This window comes from Mauremys mutica, chromosome 18 (genome assembly GCF_020497125.1).
Source record: "Mauremys mutica isolate MM-2020 ecotype Southern chromosome 18, ASM2049712v1, whole genome shotgun sequence".
Classification (NCBI taxonomy): domain Eukaryota; kingdom Metazoa; phylum Chordata; order Testudines; family Geoemydidae; genus Mauremys; species Mauremys mutica.
Window position 1 is genome coordinate 26691734 of NC_059089.1, and position 19183 is coordinate 26710916.

Here is a 19183-nt window from a genome sequence, read left to right on the forward strand (position 1 = left end):
ATTTGATTTTTTCCTGCTTTAAAATAGAAAATAGTCCCGACGGCATCTTTGTGATGTGGGGTGGGAGAGGCCTGTGGCCCCCAGCTCTGGCATATTTGGCAGGTTTCACTTCAATAATGACTCCAAGTTTCCAGTAGCTGAAATGAAGCCATTATTGCCACGTGTACAAGATGGACAGTTGCTTGAATGAATTTTATGCCTGCTGCTGGAGCTTGTCCAGCTGTGAGGTTCTGCTAACGCACATCCGTTTGCTGTCAGATGGTGAAGGCCCAAGGCCAGCCAAAGGCCACCTCTCCATGTTTCTGCTATTAGGGATGTCGGGAGGCTGACAGGAGGCCTGTCGGCTGTAATTAAATATAGTGTCAATGCTTCTTGCCTCCTTCCAACCTCACTGCTGTAAAGGTGTAGCTCGGAGATGAACAGAGAACAGCACCAGCACTCTTTAAATCCGCATTAGATTTAAGATTAAAACAAACCTATTTCCCAAAAAGCAAATGGAGGGAAGCGGATTAAAACATGGAGTCCCACTTCTGGTCCCATGCTGAGCCCCGGAGTCCTGCTGTCCTTCCCAGCTGTGTGCATTTTAACCTCTTCCAACACTCTGTTCTTGGTCTGCACCATGGAAGAGCTTGTGGTAATTTTCTGTTCATTCCTGGATCCCAGTGTGGAGAACCTGGGCTTGGTGGGGAATCTCACTGTCCTGCCTGCCTCCCCCCAGCCTTGTTCTGTGGAGAGCATTTCCGCTGCTCCTCCTTCAGGTTCCTCGGTGTGTCTCTGCGGGCACAGGGGGAAAGGGTTCTGCTCCCGTGTTCATTTAGCTCTCATGGACGTGGCCTGATCTGACAGCCCTCGGGGCTGCCCTCCTCTGTTTGACCCCAGGACTTGCAGCACCCGCTTCCTCATTCTGTGCTGCTAATGGGCCTCACCCCTGGCTGGAAGGGGTCACCTCCACTGGTGCCAGGGGACTTTGCTTTCCATGGTCCATTCAGCCTTGGGCTTCTCTGGTTACACCAGAAACAAGGCTGCCTAGCCATGGACACTGGCAACTGGTCTGCCAGCCCCGATCCTCTTTTCACACTAGCCACTGTGCTGTAGTCCATTGTTCTGAGCCACGTTTAGGTCGCAGTTTTCACGTGGTGGCAGGGAGTTCAGGGATGAAGGGGATGATCCCTGCATTTTTAAATGCCATCCTCAGGATGACACATTTCTTGAGAGTTCGTCTATCATGAATCACTTTCAACTCCACTGCTGAGGAGAAGCTGAGTGCTGCGCTGAATGGTGTTTGAAGGGGAAAGATTCATATCAGTTCAGCGCTGGTTTTTCTCTCCATTCAAGCTGCTGCTACTTTTTTCCCCCTTTCGTTCGTTCTTTCTTTGTCTTCTTCTTAAAAAACAATCTTTGTAATCACTTTGTCGTAAATCACAGCAGAGGTGCCCTTGCTTGCAGTACAGTCAAACAGTGGGGCCAGGGGAGTTTAGCTCATGAATATATTGTCTTCATTTGCCTTCTCCCCTTTGTGAAGTAAGGTCATTCTAATTAGAAGATTACCTAGAAGGAGGAGTTGGGATCCTGACCGGAAGGCACAGAGTAAAGGGAAAGCAGAGATAACAACATCACTTTTTCCATCTCTCTGCTGCTTGGCCTATTCAGAAAGATTTCTTCAGCAGATCACCTTTGACTTGTGTTTAAAGGGCATTTATTTATTCATGTAGCAATGTGGTAGCAGACAACTTTTTGTCGTTGTTGACTTGTGTTCTGTTTGTCTGCGGAAATTCAGATCTGTCTTCAAGGTTAGTCTGCACGTCAATGCCAAAACTGACTAATCATTCTCCTAACCAGTCAATGGAGGAAGAAAACGAGCCATTGAAGAGCAGTATTACATGCTGCCATGCTGTGTTAACTGCTAATTCCTGCCCCTTAGCTTGTTACTTAGAAGACTGACTGGCGTCGACAATGGCTTCCATGCTCACTCATGGTTTCAAAAATGGTCAAAGACGGTAAATGCCAGAACGGTGGGTAAAGGTGGCTGCCTTAGGAGGGAGTGTTTTATATAACAGCAAGTAGCAGTCTTTGGTTTGATTGACCTAGGAGATAGAAAGGATAGTCCTGTGGTTGGTCCAGGCCCGGGAGTCATGTGACATGGCTTCCATTGACATTACGATCCCAGACTCCTTTGTGATGCTGAATAGTCTCTTCACCTTTCTATACCTCAGTTTCCCCATCTGTAAAATAGGATTACTAACAATAATACTTCAGTGTGGGTGGGGGTATTGAGGCTAAATTCACTGATGTGGAACACTTTGAGATGCTTGACTGGACAGCACTATGTTCTTACTATGACAGTCTATAAATGTACTAGTAGTGGTGCACACACAGAGGCATCCCTGAATATCAAACAACTGTCTCATGCTGCCAGTACTAAAACCTCCTTGGAATCTCTAAATAGTAGAGATGATAATTTCCTAACTCAAAAAGTGTTACATTCAACACAGGGGAGTTCCATGTTAGCCCTCATCTTGACAGATGAAGAGGAACTGATCACAGAACTAAAAATTAATAGTCACTTAGGTACAAGTGATCATGACTTGATCACATTTATAATGTGCAAACAGAATAAAGTCCAGACCGGTGATAGATATACTTGGTGCTTTAAAAAGGCCAATTTCACAAAGCTAAAAACAATTATGAGCTAAATCAGCTCCAAGGAAGAATTTAATCAGAAAAATATGAATAATAATTGGGACTTGTTTAAGAACATCAAAAAGCCACAATACCCCACAATTGAGGAAGAAGGCCGTATGGATTTTAAAAAGACCTAAATTAGAGGGGAAGTAAAAGCAGCTATAAAAAATAGAAACATAATATATAATGAATGGAAGAAAGGGCAGATGATCGTTTTTAATATAAATCAGAAGCTCTAGGAATTATATAAAATTGATAAGGGAAGCAAAGGGACACAAGGAGAAATGGCCAGCAGAGTTAAGGCCAATAAGGAATTTTTAAAGTATCTTAGGAAAAAAAGAATCCTAACAATGGTATTAGTCCATTACTAGATGGAAGAGAGAGAATTATCAATAATAATGCAAAAAAGGCAGAAGTGTTCAATAAATATTTCTGTTCTGCATTTGGGGAAAAAACAAATGATGTAGTCACATCATATAATAACACTGTTTCCATTCCACTAATATCTGAGGAGGATGTTAAACAGCTGTGACTGAAGTTAGACATTTTAAAATCAGTACATCTGGATTACTTGGATCCAAGAGTTTTAATAGAGCTGGCTGAGGAGCTCGCTGGACTGTTAATGCTGATTTTCAATAAGTCTTGGAACACTGGGGAAGTTCCACAAGACTGGAAGAAAGCTAATGTTGTACTAATTTTTAAAAAGGATAAACAGGATGACCTGGTATTTACAGGCCTGTCAGTCTGACATTGATCCCAGGCAAGGTAATGGAGTGGCTGATATGAGACTCAATTAATAAAGAATTAAAGGAGGGTATATCATTAACGACTTTATAGAAAATAGATCCTGTCAAATTAACTTGATATCTTTTTTTGATGAGATTACAAGTTTGATTGATAACAGTGAGTGTGTTGATGAAATATTTTTAGACTTCTGTATGGCATTTGACGTGGTACCATGCTGACATTTTGATTAAAAAAACTAGAATGATATAAAATTGACATGGCACACATTAAATGGATTAAAAACTGGCTAACTGATAGCTCTCAAAATGTAATTGTAAATCATCATTGATTGGGTGTGTTTCTAGTCGGGTCCCACCGGCTCTTGGTCCTATGCTATTTAACATTTTTATAAAGGCCCTGGAAGAAAACGTAAATTCATCACCAATAAAGTTAGCCGGTGACTTAAAAAAATGGGGAGTGGAAAATAATGAAGAGGACAGGTCACTGATACAGAGCAGTCTGGATCACTTGTTAAGCTGGTCACAAGCAAACAATCAGAGAATCATAGAAGATTAGGGTATTCAACCTAAACCTCCCCCACAGCAACTTGAGACCATTGCTCCTTGTTCTGTCATCTGCTACCACTGAGAACAGTCTAGATCCATCCTCTTTGGAACCCCCTTTTAGGTAGTTGAAAGCAGCTAGCAAATCCCCCCTCGTTACTCATAGACTTTAAGGTCAGAAGGGACCATTATGATCATCTAGTCTGACCTCCTGCACAACGCAGGTAATTCTTCTCTTCTACAGACTAAATAATCCCAGTTCCCTCAGCCTCTCCTCATAAGTCATGTGCTCCAGCCCCCTAATCATTTTTGTTGCCCCCCGCTGGCCTCTTTCAATTTTTCCACATTCTTCTTGTAGTGTGGGGCCCAAAACTGGACACAGTACTCCAGATGAGGCCTCACCAATGCCGAATAGAGGGGAATGATCACGTCTGTCGATCTCCTGGCAATGCCCCTACTTATACAGCCCAAAATGCCATTGGCCTTCTTGGCAACAAGGGCACACTGTTGACTCATATCCAGCTTCTCGTCCACTGTAACCCCTTGGTCCTTTTCTGCGGAACAGCTGCCCAGCCAAGTGGTCCCTAGTCTGTAGCAGTGCATGGGATTCTGTGAGTCCATTACTAGGTGGAAAAGGATGGTGATAAATTGGAGAGGGTTCAGAGAAGAGCCATGACCATGTTTAAGGGAGTAGGAAACATGAGCACCATTTATTTAGCTTAACAAAGAGAAAGTCAAAAGGTGACTTGATTACAGTCTATAACAGGGGTGGCCAAACTGTGGCTCGCGAGCCACGTGCGGCTGTTTTACTGTTAAACTGATAAATGCAGGTTCAGATTGGCTGGCTGAAACCATTTGCAAATTTGGATCAACATCAGCAAAGTGTTTGGTCAAACAGCCAAACACAAAGGCTGAAATGTGGGAACGGTTCATTTTGGCATTTCCAAAACAAAATATTTCACCTTTTAGTTTTGGAAAGATGTTTAATTTTGAATTTCACTAAGTTTTATTTAATATTTTAAAAGGTTAAAAACCCTTAAAAACTAAACTAAATGTGTGCTTCAGACTGAAATGAACTTTTTTCCCAAACTTTTTCATTCTGCCAAAAAAAAAATTGGTTTGGGTCGACCTGAGGGAAATTTTTAAAAATGTTTTGGTCCAGCTACCAAACTGAAAACCCGTTATTGGTATAGCTCTAGCTAAAAACCCCTCTAGCAAGCAGGCTGCCTCCTCCTCTGCCTCCTCCACCGACCCAGAGGGTCCTTTTTTAACAGTGGGTCTAGGCAAAGATGTGCAGGGTCTCTGGCCTCTTAAAAATCATGGGGCACTTTCAGAACAGCCCGATCTTCTCGGCTTTTCTCCCCACCCAACTGGCATCCTGCAGAATTTATCACCCAAGACTCACTTCTTTGCCATGCTCCCGCTCCCATCACGGTCAACCATATACGTTATGAAATCTGGGTTTGAGCTGGACTTGCTGTGGTCCTGGGGTGATGTGCTGATGCCCGAGTCCTCTCTCTGCTGTGTGGGGGAGGAGATGGGAAGAGAGAGTCTCTGAAACCAGTTGTGTGCTCCCTGCCATAATGCACACCCAGCGATGCTCGTTTTGCGTGAGCTCACGTGGCATATGGCTGAGTGAGGGGAGGGGAGAGGTGGCTGGTGGCTGGGACAGCAAACGGGACATCAGCACTCCTGGGTTCTACTCCTGACTCACTTGCTCTGTGCTCTGAGCACGTCACTTACCCCTCTGTGTGTCAGTCTCCACCTCTCTAAAGTAGGGACCTTCCTGCTGGCGGCACTGGGAGTGTCGAGCTGTGCTCCAAATCCGCGTGCGACAGCTGCTACAGAAGGACAAAATCGCCTTCGATGTCTGATGACTAACTACTTAGTTTAAGTGCTGCCCCATTTTACAGACGGGGACGTCAAGAGAAAGCGAAGGGACTTGCCTAAGGCCGTGGCCGCCGGAGGAGTAGAACGCAGATCTCCCTACTGTCAGTCCTGTGCGCTCACCATGGAGCAGCTGCTTCCTCAATAACATTGGAAATCCTGCTGGGACCCCGGGGTGGCCGTGCAGGGTGTGACTAAGACGTGCAATACGTTAGGGCCTAGTGACCGAACTAATCCCATTTGGAAAGACGCTGGGAGTGATCATTCCTGCTCCACCGGCTGCGTCTCAGCAGCATGTGTGGATGGAGGAATGGGGCGGTCTGGTCCCGCTCAGCTGGGTAACTGGGGTGATGCTGGCTCCTCTGGGCCAAGACCCAAACTCTCTGGGTTTTGGCTTTGCCACTTTGGCCACCTGGCCGGGCTGGCGAGCCAAGAGGTGTACTGGGCCTGAGAGTCACTCTTCATCACATTTCCCACAGCTTCTGTGTGGATCCACTTAAATTTCACGCTTCACAGATTTACTTTCACTGAACTCTGCTTGGTAGGCCGTCCTATCTAGCATTTTTTACACTTCGCATTTTAAAGATCCTGACTTTTTAAACAATTGATCTTTGGGATTCTGGAATTAGATTGTGTGCTCTGTGGCTGTAGTGTCCTGGATAGTGCTGGGCACATTACCAGGCTTAACAGACAATTATTAACACCCATTCTGCAGTGGGGAGTGTTTGTTCTCATAATAATGCCCTGGATGGAATAGCTCACTTATCCCCTCGCTGCCTGGGAAGGATAATCACGCTTAGCACTTGTAGGGGGCCTTTCAGAAGTGCTCAGCTCGCTCCACCAGTGCTCAATGGGAGGCAATGGGAGCCTCGCTAGACAAGTGGAGAGTGCTTTTAAAAAGCCCACCCCAGGACACGAGTCATCTGCAGAGTTCTCGGGTGAAATCTTGGCTCTGTTACAGTCATTGCCAGTGACTTCGTTGGAGCCAGGATTTCACCCCAAATGTTCTGCAAAGATGGGTAAGCATCACTATCCCCATTTTTACGGATGAGAAACTGAGGCCCGGAGTGGTGAAGGCCAAGGTCCCACAGCAGGTCGGTGGCAGAACTGGGAATAGAGTCCAGCTCTCCTAACTCTCATTGTCCTACCCTGGACCATTGTGACCCGCTCACCATTGAAGTTTGAGGCGTTAGTGATTGTCGTCTCACTACTGAGTAGACTGGAGTCAGGGCCCCAGTGTGCTAGGTGCTGTACACACCTATCATGAAAAGACAGCTATGTTTGCAAAGTGCTTTGAGAATCTGCAAAGTGGCATCTCGGGCTGGATTTGTGATTTATTTTGTGCCAGTTTAACTCTCTTCCATATTTTAGCCACATTCAGTCTCTCTGCAGCTGGGCCTTCTTTCTCCCGGGCTCCCTCCCAGCCGACATCACCATCTCTCCTCCCAGTTCTATACAAAAGGATTATTTCAAGGAAGACCTGTCTTGGCAGCCGCACCAGAAATCTAGTCTGTAGGAGTGACCAACTTTGCTGTTTGAAGGACAGGTCATGGCACCATGCCAGGGTATTGCTACCACTCCACTTGCCAAGAGTTTTCAGATGAAGAGCAAGACTCATTGAAGACAAGATGAATTACTTTTCTTACTGCTGCTGATTTATCTAACTGCGATAACAAACACCCTGCAGATATAACATAAATCTGGTGGGCCAGATAGGACTGCCTTTAAGGGCAAACTCTTTCGTGTAAAGCTGTAATTAGTCCCTGGTGCTTAGCCCAGTTTTGACCCTACGTGGTGCTGTTTCTAGGCCTGTGTCTTGTTACAGCTCGTTTCTATGCTGTGCAGCAGGCTGGGGATGAGGTTTTGGACTGAGGCTCTGTATTTTGGAGTCACTGGTGGTGGCTGAGCTTGTGTGGAGTTGACAGCATGAGGTCTGGCCTCCGCTCTCGAGCCCTCTCTGAGTGGGGAGGGAGGACAAGCGTGGTGGGTTTGGGTTTCACAATCCCTCCTTGGTTAGAGGGCTTGGATCTGCCTCCCATTTCCCCATGACTCTCCCTAGCATGGGCTGTAATACTGACATGGCTCAGTGGGGATCGGACCCAGCACCTCTTACCCTTAGCGCAGGAGCCACTCAGAGGCCTCTGTGTTAGCCACGGCTGTGCGCTCCTCGCTCGCTTGTTGGCCAAGCCGCCTCCCGAGCAGGCCTGGCTTATGGGGAACTAGAATCAGTGCACCTGGCAATCACTCAGCTCCAGTCAGCTGCTGTGGTCTGTCACAAACGGACGATGACACTGAAAAGGAAAAGGCCCTGTCGCCTTGCTCTGCTCTGCCCACGCAATGGCTGCATCCGTCTGGGTGCTCCCCAGAGCTACTTCAGTTGTCGGGAAGGACTGTTTAGTTCCCGCATTTCAGCTGTTCCCACACAGGGCTCAGCTCCCTGCGTTTGCATTTTTGAGGGGGGTGGAGCTCATGGAAGGATTTTTCCCATTCACCACTGAATGAAGTGGGGAATCCTGGGCTTGGGAATGGCAGGGAGGCCTGATGGAGTCAGTGAGTTGACGGCTGCCATTGCTCTTCAGCTCCACCCAGCTCCATCCCAGAGCAGCGGAGCAGCCGCTGGGCGTGGAAGGTGCTAGGTGCACCTTTGCCGGCCTGCCAGAGGTTGTGCCAATATCCCTGCAAAACCGAGTGTGTGTGGATGTTGCAATAGTAGCGGAAGGAAGGGGTGGGGAGGCATGAAGAGAATCTTTCTCATTTTAAACTCTCTTGAATGAAGTCAGCCGAGCTGTGACTATTGCCATGGATGACGTTTATTAGTGCTAGGGGACCCACCAAGTGCAGGGCCCCCTTGTGCTAGGGGCTGTCCATATACAGTAGCAGCCAGTGTCTACAGGGCATCGTTCCGTATCGTGAGTCCTTTCCCATCGTTCTCTTCCACCTCTTGAAGGGGACGTGTTAGAAGAATGAGATCCCAGGGACCAACCTGACGGGGGTTGTCTGTGTCAAAATCAGAGCAGTGAGTGGCACCAGCGTTGAGAAGCAGAGTTTGAGGTTTGGGGTGGGGATCCAGCCGGCTTGGAGGTGAACCCCAGCAGGTCTGAGTGCTGAGAGTTCTGAAGCATGTATGTTCCGGTGACATCACAAGGAACAGGAGCTACCCCATGCTAGGCACCGTCCGGGCACACAGTAGCAGTGTCTATAGGGCATCGCTCCGTATTGAGTCCGTTTCTTGAAGATGATGTGTTAGAAGAAGGAGACTCCAGGGACAAAGGGCGTGGCTGCTCCTTCCTCCTCCGAAGTGCAGTCGGACTGCAAAGGCTAATCACGGGGGCTTCATGCTTTGTGCCGCTCAGTGATGGTAAGAGTTACCAATGCCCTGAGTCACAGATGGAGGTTGGCAAAGCCAGACAGCTGCTGGAGACATAGTGGGGGTGCTCTGCAAAAGTTTTGTGGCCCAAAGCAGCAGACTCTGACCCAGTGTGGGCAGAGCTCCAGCATCCATCAAAGACAGAGACCCACTTACTTCCCCTGTTTCAAAATGGTCACATATTTTGTCAGTCTATTGCAGTCCATAATATTTTGTATTTTCTCTCCTTTTCAGGGCTTGTACATCTTCCTGGTCTATGCAATCTATAACAGTGAGGTAAGAGGAAGCTCTCACTGGGTTTTGATCCATATTCGGAACAGTCATATATTAGAAATGAAACCGGTAACCAGAATCTTAGCAAATGCAAAGGTTGATATTCTGTCCTGGCCCTTGGCTCCCATGACAGCTGTTGCTTTTGCCCCCTTGACTTGTTCGGAGGATGTTGTTGTTTTATCAGAACAGCACTGGCCCTGTCTCACAACCCTGCTCAACTTTCAGGTGAGGAACGCCATACAGAGGATGAAGGAGAAGAAGAAAGCTCTCTCGTTCACAGTAAGTGTAAGGCAGAGATGCTGCTCCGGTTTCATTAAACACAAGCTGGTTTCAGAGGATGTTTTTTAGAACGGTGGATTTCTGGGAAACCCAGTTTGTGTCCCCTCCCCCAAATCTACAGCATAACATCCAGTGGGCATCCCTCACTACCAGCTGGGATTATCAACCCCCTCTGATAGCCATGTATCTTATAGGGCATGCTGATTTCTTCTTCTCAGCCCTCCACAGCCTCTCCGGGGATTTCAGTCTAAACACCCTCAGACTAAACTCTAAAGAAAGGCCCAAACGTTGACATTTCCCATCATGCCTCAGCTGTGGATTGCTGTGTGTGTGAGTGAGGTGGGTGTGGACCCATTTTTGATCCACAAAACAGGGCAGTTTGTAGGATGTGACTGACTCCAAGGCCAGGCAAAAGGCCTCTCTCCTTGTTCTGATTGATGTGAGACCTTGATTTTTAAAACCCGGGGTTATCACATTCCACAGTTCCCCTTTAAATCCAGGTTTGTAGCCAAAGTCTGCCCTCCGCAATACATTTGGGCTCTCCCTGATGTCCTGGGAATGCATTGTCGGACAAAACTTGGCCCTGGGAATGTCTTTTGAATGGACCTGGCATATTCAGGAACATGGAGTCAGGGGACGTCATTTTCCTCCTGAACGGCGCTGGGGAGGGTGGAGGAAGACGTGCCACTGGTTCGGCAGTTTGGGCAGTTGCAGCAGATCTGCCTGGAGAATCCACACAGACTGAAGAGTGGCCTTATTGGCAAAGAGGTGATAGTTAAGAAAACCGCTGGAGCAGATTTTTAAAATGATGCACGGTATCAAAATCCTTTAAAGGCAGATGTGTCGTGGATTCCTGAGGGTTTTATCCTGCTTTTCTGTCATTGCAGAACTGTTCTCATCCGATCAATTATCTGTCAAGTCCAAGAAATACAACTTCCTGGGAGACTGGGAAGCTGAGTCCTTCTGCGCCCGAGAGCGCCGTGTCCAGCCCTGTGCAGAAAGATCCCCCACTGAAGAACATTACCAACAAAGGTAAAGAGCCCCTTCTGGGACCTCAGCTTTGTATTAGGTTGTATTCTGTGCTGCTGGCACGGGGGGAGGTAGGTTGACCTTTCCGGGGGGTTCAATTTTCATGCAGTTTCATCCCTTGCATAGTTTTGAACCCTCTTAAACACCACAGAGTTGGAAAGTTTGACCCAGTTATGAAGTTCCCAAAGGTGACTGTAGCGCATGAGTGCCAACGTCAGGGCAGGCTGTTCCAAACCAGGGCGTACACCCTAATGGGCCGGGAGGTCTAGACTTAGATTTCACCAGCCAACTGCACCACGTGCAAACCTCCCAGACACTTGAACAGCCTTAACACGGAGTCACCGACTGTCCCCTCGGGTACTCTGGTCTGTCTTGCCCTCCAGGTGACATGAGTCTCTCTCTGTGATTGATGGCCCCAAACACCGAGGATAACAGCAATATTCAGGTTACTCCCAATCCCAAAGGACCATTCGCTTACCCCAGGTCAATAGTGCTTTAGGGCCCGCACCAAAGACAATGCTTGTAGGTGATCCTATAGCGAACTATATGAAGATTTATTAAATAGGAAAAGGAAAATGGAGAGTTAAGGTTAAAGCAAGTGAATATAGACCATGAATGAGTTACAGCCTTAGGTTTCACAGAATCATAGCAGATCAGGGTTGGAAGGGACCTCAGGAGGTCATCTAGTCCAACCCCCTGCTCAAAGCAGGACCAATCCCCAGACAGATTTATGCCCCAGATCCCTAAGTGGCCCCCTCAAGGACTGAACTCACAACGCTGGGTTTAGCAGGCCAATGCTGAAACCACTGAGCTATCCCTCTCCCATATAGAAGGTAATATAGGCTTCTATAATCAGCAAGCTCTATTTGACCTTCAGGGCTAACCCAGGCTAAACAGCTGGGGATCTCTTGCTTATGTCTAGAAACACCTTGCTCCCTCTAGAGTCCAAGCAGCAGAGACAGGACGGCCTGGGGGGAGGCAAGTGGGGCAATTTGCCCTGGGCCCCGCAGGGGCCCCCACAAGAGTTTTTTGGGGCCCCTGGAGCGGGGTCCTTCACTCGCTCCAGGGGCTCCGGAAAACTCTCACGGGGCCTGGGCCCCCAGAGCTTCTTCCGCTCCAGGTCTTTGGCGGTAATTCGGCAGCGAGGGGTCCTTCTGCACCGGGACCCACCGCCGAAGTGCCCCAGGACCCACCGCCGAAGAGCTGGGTCTTCGGCGGTAATTTGGCGGCAGGGACACCCGCTACGGGTCTTTGGGGCACTTTGGCGACAGGTCCCGGAGTGGAAGGACCCCCTGCCGCCAAATTACCACTGAAGCGGGGGCCCCCCGCTGCCGAGGCCCCCAGGCCCCCTGAATCCTCTGGGCAGCCCTGAGCAGAGAGATCCTTAACTCCTTTTGTTTGAGGTTTTTAATCCTCCTCCTGCCATGTTCTCTGAGCTGCAAACTCAGGAGTTCACTTGCATGACTCATCTTCACAGATATACAACAAGGATGTGTCTACATATAAACAGTTACAATGGCACCACTGCGCCACGGTAGGGCTTCAGTGAAGACGGGAGGGGTTCTCCCATCTCCTGGAGAAGCGGTAGCTAGGTTAACAGAATTCTCTGATCAACACAGCACTGTCTACACTGGGGGTTAGGTTGGTGTAACTGCGTCGCTCAAGGGTGTGGATTTTTACACTCCTGAGTAACGTCGTTATACCAACCTGCTTTCCCACTGTAGACCTGGCCTAAGACTCTTTAGCCCTTTTGTTGACATTTTCTCGATCCTGATGTAGGGAGTTTCCACTTGTAAAATCCACCCAGAGCCCGTCTGCTCTCAATGTGTCTCCTCTTTGTGGGGCAGGGGCATCCCAGTTCCTGCTCTTTGCACTGATTATCGTCCCTCTCCTGCATGGCCATTCATACAGTCACAGAACCTTACAATACGGAGCACAGATGTTAGAAGTGAGATTGATGCAGGGAGCAGCTCACAAGCATTCAACAGACTCTAAACACTAACCACTTCCTTATCATTCTAATACCTCGTCTATCAATACTAACTGCACCCATCAGTGTCCATTTCAGACAGGGGCACCTTAGCGTGAGCTGGCACCTGGCCTGCCAGTATAACAGTGGATATGAATGTTATTAGGTTTGTGTTCCTTGGAGTGAGAGAGAAACTCTAATGAAAATATAAATACAGCACTGAGGGGCTGACTGGTTCCCAAAGAAGATAGCGGTAGAAGGCCACTTGATTTCAGTGGGATCAGTCCCTGTAGCGTAGATGGGTCATCCGTGCATTCGAGGTGAGCGGATGTGGGGAATCCTCAATCCAGGAGTCCCCTGAGCCGTTTTGCCAGCTAGGGCGGAAAACGTTTTCGGTGTCTCCACCCCCAGTACCTGGGGGGGAGGGGCACAGCCGCATGGTGCTCCTGAAAGTTGGTGCCCAGAGCTTCTGCCATGCTCGCCTGCCCCGCATTGCCCTGAGCAGCATGGCCTTCCCGCTAGGCAGAGAGGCATGTTGGTACTTTCCCATCGATTTACATGGGGGAGGGGGCAGGAAATCGATGTTAAACTAGAGAGAGAGAAGTTCACACGCTCAGACGGATTGGCAGCTCTGAAAACTAGCTTGCAATTCTCCAGACAGCCCAGCTGGGCCCTTTACTTCCTTGGGAGACACTTTGGGGGAATAAATGATAAAGCCCTTTGAAAGAAATGCACATTTCCATTCTTCAGGCGTATCCACATTCATTGTCTCACTTCACACTTTAGGAAACTTTGGTGCTAAAATTCCTATGGGGATTTCCTCAATGATGTCACCAGAGAGACCGGTACGTGAGTTACTGTCCACCTTTCACATGCAGAATGATGGGAGCGTTGTGTAGTGGATATAGCAAAGGGCTAGGCCTCAGGACTCGTGGGTTCTGTTCCCAGCTCTGTCACAGATGTCTTTTCTTGTCCTGGGTGAATCACTTACTTGTCTGTGGCTCAGCTGCCACTTTGGTAAGATGGAGTTCATATCAGTCACCTCCCTCCTGGGGGAGTTGGGAAGGTTCATTAGTGGTGGTAGCGGACTTTGTGAGCCATGTTGGGTGCACTGTATGTATGTGCCTCCTCCTAAGCCTTGATTGGGTTGGGAAGCTGAAGGAATTTACCGCAGTAAAAGGACCCTGTAATGAAGTATCTGAAGGCTTCAAATCACTGGCCTATGGAGGGTGGTGCAGCAGGTGTGACAAACAAATAATGGGGTGAAATTATGATAAGAATCCAGCCTATTAGACTGAACAGTTTCTTGACAGGAAGTTGGCCAAGGGAAAGGGGTGGAAACCCTGTGGTTCCGGGCACCCCAAACTAGGCTGGACAAAAGGCCCTACAGACATACAGAATGGAACAGCCCTACACTGTCTGCTGGGAGTCGCACCAAACAGCCTGATGGCTTCATGTCTAGGATTCTCAGACAGCCCCAGGAGGGCTCCCCAGGCGAGGGTGAGCTGTGGACTCAGACTGGGGAAGGGGGGGAATCTCACTCCTTGGCATAAACGGGCCCATGTAGCCCCTTTACAGACATCGCCATCCTTCACGGTGATGTGCTAGCTCGACTGCCGTCGTACTGGGCTTGCTCGAAAGCAATCGGCGCACCTGCCGCCCGTGCAAAGGAGTAAGGAGGCATCTGTCTATTCCTGCCCTTGGAAGATAAATAGTAGAAAGAGAATCAACTATCTGTGCATTTGGGGGATGTCCAGCTCCTGGATATAAAGGGCCTCTATGCTGTTAGACCCATATGTGCTAACTCCTGGACTGCAGAGGGGAGGGTGAGATGGGGGTTGGTTTGACACATGAGCGGTGGGGGAGTCTCTCTGCTGCACGTTGATTCCTAGTTTTGTTGGTAACATTCGTGGTCTCTTTTCTCCATTCTGTATCAGATGAGAATCAACTCCCAGGCCTGTTTATAACAGGGGCATCCATAAAAGCACGAATGGAACTGAGCAATCAGAATGCCAAGACAGAAATGAGCTCATGGCTACGAGCCTCCCCAAAATGAAGCATGTTCGAAAAGGGCTTGTGGTGTGTTTCAGCACCCAAGTTACATTCTGTGCAAATGGGGTATTGTTCAGTTGGCCCATTTCATTCCCCAGGCAGCAACTAATCTTCTGCCAAGTTCAACAAGGCGTGCTGTAAAGTGGAGAATAATTTAAATGTGACTGCTCTGACACCACTTCCATTCCCACCACTAAAATGATCAGGCAGCGTTCTGTGCACTTGACATAGAAGTTAACTGAAGTTTCCTCAGAAAAAAACATAATGCTACTTTCACGTGAGGAATTTACCAAAGGGTCTAGATATACACCAAAATTTCCCTCTCTCTCTCTCTCTCCTTTATTGCTTTTGAAGTGCTATCTTCTTTATCGCACAGATAACATTCTGTTCTATTTCAAGGCAACTTAGTAAAACCAGTATTTATTATCTCTCATGGTTTATTTTTGTTTAATGTTGCTATTCTTCCGGGTGCTAAATACCTGGCAGGTTTTCCAATAGGTGCTTTTCTGACCCAGGCAGGTGCTGGCTCTGGAAATTAGAACCATTGCTAAGCTACTTGGCACAAAATATGAGACGTGGGCTAAAGAGATTAACCAGGAGGCTTGAGTTTTCTAATGCGCAGGGCATTAATAGAGGAGCCTGTAGATTTCCTAAATGCCAAGGCCACAGCACTTCCTAGCTGGTAGACTAGGGGCAAGGAGAATTCGCATGAGTCCAGACTGGGGTCACTCAGAGCTTCGCTTTTTGTTTGTTACTTAAATATTTTTATTTAAAATGTTTTATTTTCCTTTTCTAAACAATACAAATTCAACAACAATCAAAATACAAAATTCCCTGGTACCCAAGGAGCCAGTGTGGGAGGAAGCACAGCTGAGCCAGTTTTTGTTTAAATATTCATTTGTCTTCACAAGTGACTTTTTTGCAACTCTTTCATGTTCTCTCTTCATGAACGTTTGAGCTCCACAAGTGAATGCTCAGGAAACGTGAATTTTGAAGCTGATATATTCGTTGTAAGCGTGTTTTGAATGTAAGATTTGTGCATTGTTGCAGCTCGTGCTGTGTGTGTCAATGCAGCTTGCAGTTGACTAGCTAGAGCCTGCGGTGCAGGTTAGTTACATAAGTCACTGTATTGTTTCAGCTCCCCGACTGAATCCCTTATGTAAGTGACGGCGTGAGCTGTGAATTCAGAACGGTATCGTTGAACGTAGCCTCGTTCTGATTAAGAAGCTATTTTTTTACAAGAAGTCTGAAAACACTTAAAATGATGAAATGCTGTGCTCCATCAGAGTGGTGCAAACATCAGAGTGCTTGTCACTGCATTTCATCCACGTTTTACTTGACACATTTTTTGGTGAAAGGTTTTGGGGATTTGGCACCTCCCAATGCGTTAACCCCCCCCTAGCCTCGTGGTGCTGGCTCATTGTGCCCCTTGTTGTGTGGACTGTGCAAACGCTGCAGCTGAACAGCAGTCACCGCTGTTCACCGAGCAGGGCAGCCAGGACAGGTCCCCACTGGAAGTGAAACTGATGATGTTAAGATGAAGAACAGTAGAACCTAGAGCAGTGGTTCCCAAACTTGAACAACCTGTGAACCCCTTTCACTGAAATGTCAAGTCTTGCAAACCCCCTCCTAACAATGAGTATTTCCAGGGATTTTCTCCTTTACCTGAGTATAAATGATAAAAGCAGTGAGCTTGGAAATATAAAATTTGTTTTTATTACATGCTTATTTACACACTATTTATTATTCATTATTATTTATCATTACAGTATTTTTATTACATTATGAAAACAAAACACGCTTCCAAGATCTCACTTTCGTAGCTTGTATCACTTTGAATAAGCCTGTTATAAGACAAAGCTCCTAGGTTTCATCAAGGAGTATCAGATGTGAAACAGCAGGAAAGTATTTAAGAAGCCAACTCAAAGAGTTCCTCCTGCACAAACATTCAGGTCTTGAGTAGTCCAGGCAAACAACACATGTTACAACAAAGCTTAAATTTCTTCTTCATCATAATTTTAAAAACAGCAAAAAGTATCCACCTCGTTTTCCATTTCTTATAAGGAGTCTTGAAGTGTAAATCTCCTCAGGGTGACAGATCTGCTTGCTTTGATCTGCTTAGCTCGTGGAAGTCCAAGGGCTCCAGGCTGCTGGCCCCGTGCCGGGGTTCCTAGGGACAGCTCTGTCCGCCATTAGGGAATTTTTTCCCGAGAACCTCCTGTAACATTTCACGAACCCCAGTTTAAGAACCCTGACCTAGAGGCTGAGGCCGATACTGTTTTTCTTCAAAAGAGATCAAGTTGGCCTCCTGTTTTATATCAAGTATCAGAGGGGTAGCCGTGTTAGTCTGGTTCTGTAGAAGCAGCAAAGAATCCTGTGGCACCTTATCCGAAGAAGTGGGTATTCACCCACGAAAGCTCATGCTGCAAAACGTCGGTTAGTCTATAAGGTGCCACAGGATTCTTTGCTGTTTTATATCAAGATATCTGAATGTGAATCCTTCCCACCCTTGTCAACAGCGCTTAGGGGACAGAAGCAGCTCTGCCATTCCTGTCTAAAGTTTCAGAGGGGTAGCCGTGTTAGTCTGGTTCTGTAGAAGCAGCAAAGAATCCTGTGGCACCTTATAGACTAACAGACGTTTTGCAGCATGAGCTTTTGTGGGTGAATACCCACTTCTTCAGATGCAAGGGTGGAAGAAGTGGGTATTCACCCACGAAAGCTCATGCTGCAAAACGTCTGTTAGTCTATAAGGTGCCACAGGATTCTTTGCTTGTCTAAAGTTTATCATTTAAACAAGCCTTGTGATTTTTAAGTCAATCTTGTGGTTGTCCGGAGCTTGCCTGATCTGTGACTGCATGGGGCTGGGGATGCTGGGAAGCCATTGCCAGGATTAGGCCTTAAATTAGTAAATATTTTGTGGAAGAGAGGGTGGAGGAGGTGGCCCCAGGGTGCCTCATGGTGCAGGTGGTCTTTACTAGGGCCTGCCTAGGTCCCACGGCTGGCTCGGGGGGGCCCTATGCTCCATCCAGTGCAGTGAGAGATGGAAAAGCTGGCTTGGGTTAGCCGGTCCCGTCCCGTCCCCTCTTGTGTTGGATTGTTCTGTATGTCCTAGCACTGTGCCCCTCTGCTGCATTGCCCCAGGCAAGGATGGGAGCCCCACTTTCAGCAAAGCGTGCTGCCAGGGCAGGGCTCTTATGCCACAGGCCCACTTCTGGGGGGCTCTCCCTAAGAACACGTGCTGGGCACAGTGCCCAGCTGGCACCGGTGGGTGAGTTCACCAAAGCTCCGTGAACACGAGGGGCAGGGCAGTTCCCCTACCTGTGAAACAGCGGAGCTGCAGGGAGCGATGGGAAAGGAGAGTGCATGCGGCAAAGCACTTCTTGGCTGCATTGGTGGCAGGAAAAAAGCCCTGCTCTGACCTGGGGAATGTGGCTATGAACAGATCTCGGCTCCCTGGGGCTTGGAAACTCCCTCCCTGAGCAAATCTCAATTAACGAGTGTTCTCCCCTCTTTCAGGCTGTAGAGCTGACAGCGTTCAAATCCTCAGGTAACTTCTCCCTCCCTCATTTCCGCTTCTCTTTGTGCTTGGGATAAGGTCTTGATGAGGGTATTAAAAATCATATTGCACTGCTGCTTCTGCACTGAGGAGGGCTGGTCGCAGAAAGGGGGGATCCATGCACACAGGCAGAAATGTTCTCCTCGTTCTGTTTTTAATTTCAAAATATGGTGTTTTGTCGAGATTGCAACATTCAAACAATCTCAGCTCAGGTGTTTCTTGAAATACTGGGGGGTGGGGGAGGAGGGATATTGGAACTGGAAAAGGTTCCGAACAGGGCAACAAAAAGTATTAGGGGCATGGAACGGCTTCCGTATGAGGGGAAATTAACAAGACTGGGACTTTTCAGCTTGGAAAAGAGATGACTAGGGGGATATGATTGAGGTCTGTAAAATCATGACTGGTGTAGAGAAAGTAAATAAGAAAATGTTATTTACTCCTCCTCCTAACACAAGAACTAGGGGTCACCAAATGAAATTAATAAGCAGCAGATTTAAAATAAACAAAAGGAAGTATTTCTTCACACAACGCACAGTCAACCTGTGGAACTCCTTGCCAGAGGATGTTGTGAAGGCCAAGACCGTAACAGGGTTCAAAAAAGAACTAGAGAAGTTCATGGAGGATAGGTCCATCAATGGCTATTAGCCAGGATGGGCAGGGATGGTGTCCCTAGCCTCTGTTTGCCAGAAGCTGGGAATGGGTGATGGGGGATGGGTCACTTGATGATTCCCTGTTCTGTTCATTCCCTCTGGGGCACCTGGCACTGGCCACTGTCAGAGACAAGATACTGGACTGACCCA

At 47.7% G+C, this 19183-nt stretch overlaps 1 protein-coding gene across 1 annotated transcript in view; it reads left to right on the forward strand.

Moving 5' to 3' along the window:
• Positions 1 to 19183, forward strand: part of ADGRD2 (adhesion G protein-coupled receptor D2) — a 63986-nt gene that overhangs the window by 33301 nt on the left and 11502 nt on the right. Inside the window, exons 21-25 of the mRNA XM_044992691.1 lie at positions 9460 to 9501; positions 9724 to 9777; positions 10665 to 10809; positions 13562 to 13620; positions 18344 to 18374. Of these exons, the coding sequence (XP_044848626.1) occupies positions 9460 to 9501; positions 9724 to 9777; positions 10665 to 10809; positions 13562 to 13620; positions 18344 to 18374 (331 nt within the window). The remainder of the gene's footprint in view (positions 1 to 9459; positions 9502 to 9723; positions 9778 to 10664; positions 10810 to 13561; positions 13621 to 18343; positions 18375 to 19183) is intronic.